General features: G+C 39.7%; 1 protein-coding gene across 1 annotated transcript in view; it reads right to left on the bottom strand.

Annotated features, from left to right (window-relative positions):
- ARAP2 (ArfGAP with RhoGAP domain, ankyrin repeat and PH domain 2) overlaps positions 1 to 10,592 on the bottom strand; it is a 302,530-nt gene that overhangs the window by 14,586 nt on the left and 277,352 nt on the right. Inside the window, exon 30 of the mRNA XM_006895415.1 lies at positions 9,302 to 9,365. Coding sequence (XP_006895477.1) covers positions 9,302 to 9,365 — 64 coding nt within the window. The remainder of the gene's footprint in view (positions 1 to 9,301; positions 9,366 to 10,592) is intronic.

The raw sequence follows: 10,592 nt of genomic DNA, 5'->3' as shown, positions 1-10,592 counted from the left end.
AATATAAAAATAAACCTGAGCCATGGCTAACAGAAAAAGAATTACCCTTCTGACTTTTTGAGAAAGATTTTTTTTCCATGTAATAGAATTAAAAAAAAAGGTGAACTTTTACATAGATACTTATACTGAAAATAACTGTACAACAGCTTTTGTGACACACTGTCCCAAAATACTATCTATACACCCTGGGCCACTGAACAATTATAGATATGAGTGGAGAAAAGTTAATTTTGCAATGGGGATAAGTGTCCACAGGTAAAAATTTAAACGTGAATGATAAATCCTTGAGATATGCACATAAAAGAAAAATCTTTAAAGAAATTTTTTCTCCTCCTCAGGGTAGATTAACTTTTCAGAAGCTGAGAAAAGCAAATTGATTTTCAGTCAGCAATCTATGAAAGAAACAAAATACTACACATAAAATGAGAAGTGTAAATATATTCTGAAGAAATAAACATTTAATAAACTAAGTAGCTAAATGTTTATTTTCCTCACTTTATATTAAAAAGGTCCTTTTGTTTGTGTCAACCATTACTATTTTACAGAAAGAACTAATTCCAACAGCACAGTAAATTCTTACTAATGAATTCTTTATGTTACTGCTTTTGGTGGATGGCTTTGAATAGATTCTGAAATTATGTACAACAAACCTAAACCTTTGTCTCTCTTGTGCCTTCCTCACAATCTCTGCACTGTTTCAGTACATTGTTGCAGTCACTGTGTTAATGCATCTCTTTGGGAGGGTCTTACTTCACTGAGCCTCTGCTTTTTCAAGTGCATTTTCTATGTTCAAGGATTGGCACCTCCTGGTAACAAGCTCAAAATATGAGATGCAGTCTGACCATCTTGCCCTAAAGAACACTCTTTGGCTGTCCACATTAAAATTAATACTCTTTGCCAACACAATTACAAGATATCATCTTTCCCCGAGTATTTTTTGTCCAAATTACATAATGACATTAAGCAACAGAAAATTCCATGGCTTGGGCATGGCACATCCTAATCCTTAAGGTGAAAGTATTGCTAGGTGCCATCAAGTTGACTACTACTCTTCTCTGTCCTTGCACTATCTATCCTGCACCACGTTCACAGTCTCCACCATACTTGAGTCAATCCACCTAGATGAGGGTCCACCTTTGTTTCACTGACCCTTTACCTTTTCCAGAATAATGTCTCTTTCCAAGGACTGGCCCTTTTTGACAAGCCCAAAACATGCAAGGCAATGATTCACCATCCTTGCCTGTAAGGAGCACCCTGGTTGCACATCCTGTAAGGCAGATTTGTTTGTTCTTTTGGCAATTCATGGATATATGAACACCACAATGAAAAGGCATTGATTCTTCTGTCATCCTTATTCACTAACTTTCAGAAGCTTCTTGTTGTTAAGTGCTATTGAGTCTAGCATAATTCACTCAACCCTGTGAACAGATCTGAACTCTTGTCCTATCTTGTGCCACCCTCACCTCTGACGCACCTGAGCCACTGCAGGAGTCACTGTGTCAACACATCCTGCTAACCATGCTCTCTTTTGCAATCCCTCCACCTTTCCATGTCCCTCTCCAAGGAATATCCTCTGTAACAATATCCCCAAAGTATGCGAGATAAAGCTCTGCCATCTTTGCTGACAAGAAGAACTCCAACTGCACTTTCTCCAAGACAAATCTGTTAGTTCTTGTGGTAGTCCTTGTGATGATATACAATATTCTTCTCCCACACTACAACTCAAAGGCATCCATCAATTCTTCTGTCATCCTTAGTTACTTACGGTTTCAGATGCATAGAGAAGTGACTGGAAAGACCATGTCACGAACCAGGTAAACCTTAGTCCTCAGTGACACTGTTGCTCCTCAATAATTTGCAGAGGTCCTGACTGCAGACTTTCTCACTGTACTATGTCTCTTGAGCTTCTGACTGCTGGTACCAAGTGTGTTGATTGTGGATCTAAGATGAACTCACTGGCAATTTAAATCTTCTCTCCATCTCTTATGATGTTGCCTATCAGTCCAGTGGTAAGAATTTCTGTCTGATAGTGAGATGTATTACATCTTGTACATAATACATACAATGCAGTATTTAAACTTTTGCAATAGGCACTTCACGTTCTCATCACTTTTGGCAAGCAAGGTTGTTGTCATTTGCATAATGCAGGCTGTTGATGAGTTTTCCTTCTATTCAGATGCCACATTCTTCCTACAGTCCAGTTTCTTAAATGATCTGCACAGAATATTAACTGAATAGGTATGGAGAGATGAACGGATGATACAACTCTGACACACACCTTTCTTGATTTTAAACCATGTAGCTGTGGTGGCCTAATGATAAGCAGCAGTGCTTCAATCCCAAAGGCACATGGTTCAAATATACCAGCAGATCCATAGGAGAAGAAAGGGAAATCTCCTCCTGTGTGATTTACTGCTTATGAAAACCTACTGGAGGATCAGGTATTGGTTGGCTCTGACTTGAGAGTTGTTGTTATTGTTATGTGCCGTCTCGTCACCTGCGGCTCATAGCGACCCTATGGACGACAGTCTTAAACACTGCTCTATCCTGTGACAATCTTACTGTCTTCTACTCCCATTAACCCACTTACTGAATCAATCCATCTCACTAAGTGTCTTCCTCTCTTGCACTGTCCCTCCATCCTCCCAAGCATGATGTTCCTCTCCAAGGACTGGTCCCTCCTTTCAACATGTCCAAAGTATTTCAGATGAAGTTTCAGAATCCTTGCCTCCAAAGAGCAGCCTGGCTTCACCCTCTCCAGGCTGAACTTGGATGTTCTCCTAGCAGTCCATGATATATTCAATAACCTTCTCCAGCACCACAGCTCAAAGGCATCAATTTGCCTTCCATCATCCCTAGTCTTTGTCCAGCTTTCTGATGCATAACAAGTGATTGCAAAGAGCATGACCTGTACCAGGTACACCCTAGTTTCCAGATTGACATCGTTGTTCTTCAGTACTTTGGAGAGGTCTCTGACAGCAGACTTTTGCAATGCACTTCGTCTTTTAATTTCCTGGATGCTGGTACCAAGAGTGTTGATTGCACAGCCAAGAAAACTGAAGCTGTTAATAATTTCAATCTCTTCACCATCTATCATGATGTTGTCAATTGGCCCAGTGGTGAGAATGTTTGATTCTTGATGTTGAGCTTCAATCCATATTGGAGGCTGCAGTCCTTGACCTTCTGCAGCAAACACTTCAGGTGCTCCTCAGTTTCAGCAAGCAGGGATGTGTCATCTGCATAATGCAGATGATATGTTACTTTCTGAAATATTTTAGTATTGGGTAATTCCTTTTGATATGTTGTTGTTGTTGCTGCTGTTATGTGCCGTCAAGTCGTTTGCGACTCATAGCGACCCTATGTACAATAGCCCTAAACCCTGCTCTATCCTGTGCCAATTGCATTGCCTCTGACACACCCATCCCGATTACCCCAGTCACTGAATCAATCCACCTCATAGAGGGTCTTCCCCTCCTGCGCTGTCCCTCTACCCTACCAAGCATGATATCCCTCTCTAAGGACCTGTCTCTCCTTACAACATGTCCAAAGTATGTCAGACGAAGCCCCAGAATCCTTGCCTCCAAGGAGTAGCCTGGTTTAACCCTCTCTAGGATGAATCTGTTTGTTTTCTTGGCAGTCCATGGCACATTCAATACTCTTCTCCAGCACCACAGCTCAATGGCATCAACTCTCCTTCTGTCCTCCCTAGTCATTGTCAACTCTCTGATGCATAACAAGTGATTGCAAAGATCATGGCCTGTATCAGACGCACCTTACTCTCCAGAGAGACACTGTTGCTCTTGAGTACTTTAGAGAGGTCCCTAACTACAGAATTTCCCATCAAAACACGTGTGTTTTTTTTTTTTTTTGTTTTTTTCATTTCCTGGCTGCTGGTGCCAAGAGTGTTGACTATGGAGCCGAGCAAACTGAAGCTGTGAACAATCTCAATCTCTTCGCCATCCATCCTGATGCTACCGATTCGTCCAGTGGTGAGAATCTTTGTCTTCTTGACATTGAGCCTCAGTCCATACTGAAGGCTGCAGTCTTTGACCCTCTGCAGTAAGTGCATGAGGTCCTCCTCAGTTTCAGCGAGCAGGGTTATGTCATCTGCATAACGCAGATTGTTGATAGATCTTCCACCAATCCTAACGCTATACTTCTAAATTCCTTTTGATATAGTGAACCTTTTTATTCCTTCCATCTTCTTTTAATGCTTCCTGGACCATTCAAGATTTTGTTCACAGACAACATCTCTAAGTATTGTATCTCAAGGCTTGATTTTGCTTTTCACTTTTTTCACCTTGACAAATGCCATCCTCTGATTTCAGCTCTGTACACATTCCATTATAAGAATTTGCTCTGTCTTCTTTTATATTTTTTTAAAAAAAATTTCCACTACTTTACTTACAAAATCTGAATACACTGTTTTCAAGAACAAATTCTTTTAGCTGTCCTTTGAAATCATCTTTTCAATCCTTTTACAGCAGCATCTCTTCCCTTTGGCTTCTTGATGCCCTAGTGCAATTTCCAGTTTTTCTTATGACATTCATTTTAAATTTTATTCAGGTATGAGGGCTAGGACTAGTGTGAATCAGAGGCTTGAAGCTAAGTATGCTGGAGTCAATGAGACTGGCTTAGGGTAGGGTAGGGGCAAGACCTATTGTACTATGTGATGAGATGAGCTGCAGGCTACTCATAGCACATAACAACAACAACATCAACAATATAAGGGTGTATTACCAGTTGCCCTTTAATTCATCACAATGTTAAGTAGGGCTGCTCCCAGAACTCAGAATAATAATAGGCACTGACTGATTGGCTAGAATACAAGGGTCCATTGTTTCGATGCTTTTGTAGTAGGGGGATGCAAAGGAAACAATTAACAATACCATAGATGGGATGGGGTACACTTTGGTCTTTAAATTGATACCCTCACTCTTTAGTACTTTAAAGAGTTCTCTGATCACAGGTTTTCCCATTGAACATATTTTTTTGATTTCTTGACTGCTACTACCATGGGTGTTGATAGTGCACCCAAGGACATGAAATTGTTGACCACTTCAGTCTCTTTTCTATTGTGAGGCTGCCTACTGGCCCAGTGGTGAACATTTCTGTTTCCCTGATGTTCAGATGTAACTCATATTGAAGTATGGAAGGCTGTATGTAATATTCATGCTTTATTAGAAGTGCTCCAGGTCTTCTTCGCATTCTGCAAAGTTGTGTCATCTGTATTTCAGGGATTGAGGAATCTTCCTCCAACCCTGTTGCTACATTCTTCATACAGTCCAGCTTCTAGAATAGCATTAACAAACTAATCTCATTTATTCTCCTTTGAAAATATTCTTGAATTTGTGAATGCCTTATCATCTCCACTGCCACCACCTTACTCTAAGTGTTTATCTTCTTTCAGAAAGTCTGTCTTTCTTCTTTCACCACTACAGTGCAGTCTTAACTAAATTATGTTTCCTTTCACTACATATAAATAATACCTTTTTATTATTTCTCATTAGGGTAAAAGTGATACTCCTAGACATGGAAACTGGCCTTCCTCGTTTCCTAAAACGTCCCTCTTTGCCTTCTGACCTATTCTCTGAGTCTAAGTGATCTAAAGGTCAAGCAGGTTTGCCTGACATAAGGACATTTCAGCTGAAATTCAGAGGATTTTAGGTAGAAGCAGGAACTGGAATGAACACTGGGTAAGTACCTTACATAATCTCATTCCTGTTGAGTTGGTTCTGACTTATAGCTGACCCTCTAGGAGATTTCTGAGGCTGTAAACTGCAGGGGAGGAGATTCGCCACCCTTCTCACACAGACCTGCTGGTATCTTCAAACTGACAGAGAAGCATGCAGCCTACAGGTTGGCAGTACGCCTCCCCATGGACTACACCACCAGAACTCACTATTCCAGGCCCTGGGAGAAACTAATTGCCAGGGATTAGGACTGGGATAGGTCTTCAGTGGATACTACAACATGGACTTTGGGAATTGAAGACATGGTGACTATTGGTAATTTCCTCTGTGTGTGTGTGTGTGTGTGTGTATGAAAGGTGACTATGAGTTGACACTGACTTAATAAGGGGTATTTTTTTAAAAAAAATAATTTTAATGAATGTTTACAGATTTTGGATTTCCATATATTCATCATTGTATTTTTCTCCCTGCCCACCCCTCCTCCCAGTTTGCACTTCTTTTTGAAAAGTAAAAGAAAAAATTATTTCACTGGTATAGAATCCCCTGCCTCCTACCCCGAGTACACTCCACTATGCAACCTTCATTCTGGACTCTTGTCATAACCATAATACCCAATCATATACTGCTTTCCAACAATTCTCTCCCTCATCTGTTTCAATGCAGTACACATAATTTTATATAATTTTTCTAAGTCTCTTTCCTGTGAGTACTGACTATATTTTAACATTTTCTTAAAATTGAGAGATCTTTCAGGTGGAAAAGGAGGTGACGGATAATCTTAAAACACAGACATGGTAGAAGAAAATAATTGGACATTTTTGGATTCAGGTGAGCACCGTAGCCTAGTAGTGTTCCACAGTTACTCACACTATAACTTTGACCAAAATTAGTTCACAAAAACAAAAGAAAAAAAATTCATTTGTACGAGATTAAGAGACACTGCAACAGCTTGACTGGTTTTGTTGTTACGGACCTTTGACTTGGAACCAACGCAACAGCTGATTTTCCTGATTTTCCGAGGCAATAAACTGACTGGAAGGAGACTGTCCAGCTTGCTCCTGAAAGCCGGTGGATTCAAACTGTGTGCCTTTGGGTTCATAGTGCAACTCCTTATTACTAAATGCCCTTTTACTAAAATATGTATGTTGTGTGCCTGCTGTTGAGGCAGAACTGACTTAGAGCCGACCCAAGAGCAGGTTTTCAGAGGCAGCAAATCACGTGGGAGGAGACTGCCCATCCTTCTCCAGTGGAGAAGCCGGTGGATTCTAACCTTGTGCCTTTAGTATTCCAGCACAGCTTCTTTAACCCCTATGCTACCTGAGCTCCCTTCAGCAGACTTTCTTGTGAATGCTGTTAAGCGTCTGAGTCAGGATAGACCCATGGCTGAACCTCAGGCAGGTTTTCAGAGGCAGTAAATCACATGGGAGAAGAAAGTGCATCTCTCTCCCATGGAGCAGCTGGTTGACTCCACCCTTGTGCTTTCCAGTTAGCAGCACATCTCCTTACCCCTAAGCCACCAGAGCTCATCCCAGTGGGTTTTAGGAGGTTGTAAACTGTACATCTTTCTTCCCGAGTGGGAAGTATGTTTAGTATGTATGGGGTGTCTGTGTTTTGTAAAATAGTGCTTGACTATCTGAACTTAAAAAAAAATCATGAAAAGTTTCCAAAAACTAGCAGCCAATCTTTTTTTTTTTTTTTTTTTGCAACTATCATCCTCAAGGAGTATTCACGGAGTTGAACTGCAAAGAGTAGTATTTTCTAGCCATCAGAAAGGTTAATCAATTAAACAAAGAGAGAATTGTTTTCAAAACAATTTAAGCCCAGGTTTGGAGGTGAGTTACCATCATACTTGTAAGAGAAATAGGAAAACTGGTAACAGGAAAACATCTTTGGTAATAAAGACTGACAACTTAATTGTTACTTGTGAATTTCAATCCTCTTGTGAGATGTATTGCTGGGAATTAAGCCAGGCAAAGTTGGGAAAGAAACCAATGTTATTAGTGGGGCTACTTAACCTTTCCCCTTAAAAATAGTGTTTCCTTGAGAGGAGATTAAAAGTGGAACAGGGCCTAAGGTTTGGCTTCAGATATTCATGCAAATGAAACACTAACTAAATGTATGTTCCTGTGCAAATCATGGATCATTTATTAATCTTTCTTTTCTCATCTGTACAGTGAAATAGTTTTAACTTCACAGGCAAATTATTCTAAGGAGTATGTGTCTTGGCATTACTTATGAATCATCTAACACACAGTAAGTATTAAAAAAATTTATGTTCCCTATCTTGTTTCTGGAAAATGGGTGGGGGAAATAAATGACCATAGAAAGAAGAAGAAACAAAATACTTCTCTACAATAAGGTAAATTGGGGGATGTTAGGAAAATGGCAACTTAGACAAGTCCTTTTTTTTTCACTCTACTATCACAAAACAATCAACTCCTTCTTAACCAAGAAATAGGTGGTTATTGTTACTGCTAGGTACCACTGAATCAATTAAGATTCAGAGACTCTATGAACAACGAATCCTTGTCCTATCTTGTGCTATGCTCAACATCTCTGATACACTTGAGCCCACTGTTACTGTCACTATGTTAATTCATTTCTTTGAAGGTCTTTCTCTTTCATGGAACTTTAACTTTTAAAAGGATGATGTCCTATAAGCAAAGACCAGCTCCCTGTAAAAACATGCCTAAAATATGTGAGACAAAGTTTCGCAATCCTTGCCTCCAAGGAGCACCCTGGTTGTACATTCTCCAAGGCATGTTTATTGGTTCTTTTGTCAGTCAGGTGGCAACATAGAAGCCTGTTCAGAGTGGTTTACATTATTCTCCCAAACAGTAATGGAAAGATAGAATTTCTTTTATGTATATACACATACACATATATGTATGTTGTTGTTACTGTAGAGTCAGAACCCACCCACAGCTGGCCCTCCAACAGGTTTCCAGAGACAGTTAAACAGACCAGTTTGTGGCCTTGAACTGTCTGCCTCAACTTCCTGCCACTAGGCCACCAGATCTCTCCTATATATAATACATGTATAATAGATATATATCACATAGTCTTTTCAGTTGCTGCCTATGCATCTGAATGTCAGACAGTGAATAAATGGTGGCAGAAGAAGAATCAATGACTATAAACTGTTATTTTGAAGAAGAGAACTGAATACCCCACGGAATGTCAAAAGAACAACCATGTCCGTCTTGGAGGAAGTAAAACCAGTGTGCTCCTTAGAGGCAAAGATGGTGAGACTTCATCTGACATGTTTCAAGCATATTTTCAGGCAAATTGGATCAGGTGCAACTTGGCATTTAAAGGGACACCACTGCTGTGGGATATGCACACATATATGTATACACATACACAAGCAAAAGTCATTGCCGTTGACTTGATTCTGACTCACAGTGACCCTACAAGTCACAGCAGAACTATTCCCATCGGTTTTCCAGGCTATGGAAATCTTTAGGCAAATAGATCATCATACATTTATCCTAAAGATCAAATGCTAGGTTCAAACTGCTGAGATGCTGATTTGCAGCCAAGGATTTAACCTCTTGAATACACAGAGGGTCCACATACAAAATAGCTGAAATAGATGTATTTCATACCTGAGCAATAAAAATATTGGCCATCCACTCCATCTGACTTTGTAAGTTATCACAACACAGATGCCTGCAAAACAAAGTTTGTAAAATGAATAATTCAAAGAAGACAACAGGTTAGTTTCAGGTATATTTGTTGATTCATGATGAGAAATTTCTTTAGGATTCTCCTGATTAATGACTTAATGCAATCAAAAGTGGAATATTTCAGAGCAGGCTGCCTCGGGCTTCAATTAAAGTGCATAATATCAAAGTAACTGATGATATCGTCTTAATTTTTTAAACATACAGCTAAAGGCTTCTTTAAGTGCAGAAAAAAATGATGAGCAACGTTTTTGGAAAGGCAGAAAGGTCAATGTCATTTTGCTTTTTCAGGAACTCAGGAGAACAGTCTCCCTTGCCCCTAGAAACTCAAAGCCTAAGAAGAAAAATATGTGCATATTCTCTGAAGAGCAGATCTTTAAAAAGGTTCAGACACAGTCTCTATCACCTGACCATAAACTAATATTCATAAGTCATAGAAAGTCAGTCACTGCTGTCTCATGGCTCAGAGCTGATTCTCCAGTGGGTTACTGGAAGCTGTAAATTGCACTGTAGGCTACGGCCCATTTTTTCTCACATAGAACAGCTGTGGATTCGAACTGTCAGGGAACATCATAGCCTTGAGGCTAGCTAGAAGCATAGCTCCTAAGCCACTAGGGCTATGGAAAAAAAATTCAGTTCAAAATCCTTGCATTCTCATTAACACTGATTCAATAACCTTGCACTGAAACCTAAATAAAGCAGGAGTGAGTGAGTGAGTGTGTGTGTGTAATGCATGAGGAAGAGCCAGACATGGAAACAAATACAGTGTAAAAAAACTGAGAAAAAGAACAAATAAAACTGAGCTCAAATATGCCAACAGCAGACTTGGGAGGATGTGAGACGAGTTTCCTAGAGGAAAATTCTTCAATGGACATGAAAAAAATCATGGTCCATTTCAGTGTAAACATATTTTTATATTCCCATATAAATAAAAAGAACTTATTTTTTTTAATAAAAAGATAAAAAATTAAATTTCTCAAAAATTCTTGGACACCTTGTCCCTTCCCATGATCAGGTGCAAAGGAACGCTTCTCCCAGAAAAATTTTAGTTACAAATCCACACGGGCTATACATGCAAAGCAGTATAAAGTAATGATTAAAGGTGACAGCTATTTGGTATGTTATTTGGGCCACTTGAGGTGTGCTTTCAAAGGAGAACTACAGTGGTGTCTGTGGGATCTGCAGGGAGTAGATGAAAGGGGTAAGGGAAGAG

This window comes from Elephantulus edwardii, unplaced genomic scaffold (assembly GCF_000299155.1).
Source record: "Elephantulus edwardii isolate Elephantulus edwardi_28Jun2011 unplaced genomic scaffold, EleEdw1.0 scaffold00167, whole genome shotgun sequence".
NCBI classification, from domain to species: domain Eukaryota; kingdom Metazoa; phylum Chordata; class Mammalia; order Macroscelidea; family Macroscelididae; genus Elephantulus; species Elephantulus edwardii.
Note: the sequence above shows the minus strand (reverse complement) of the source record. Positions and strands in the feature narration are given on the sequence as shown.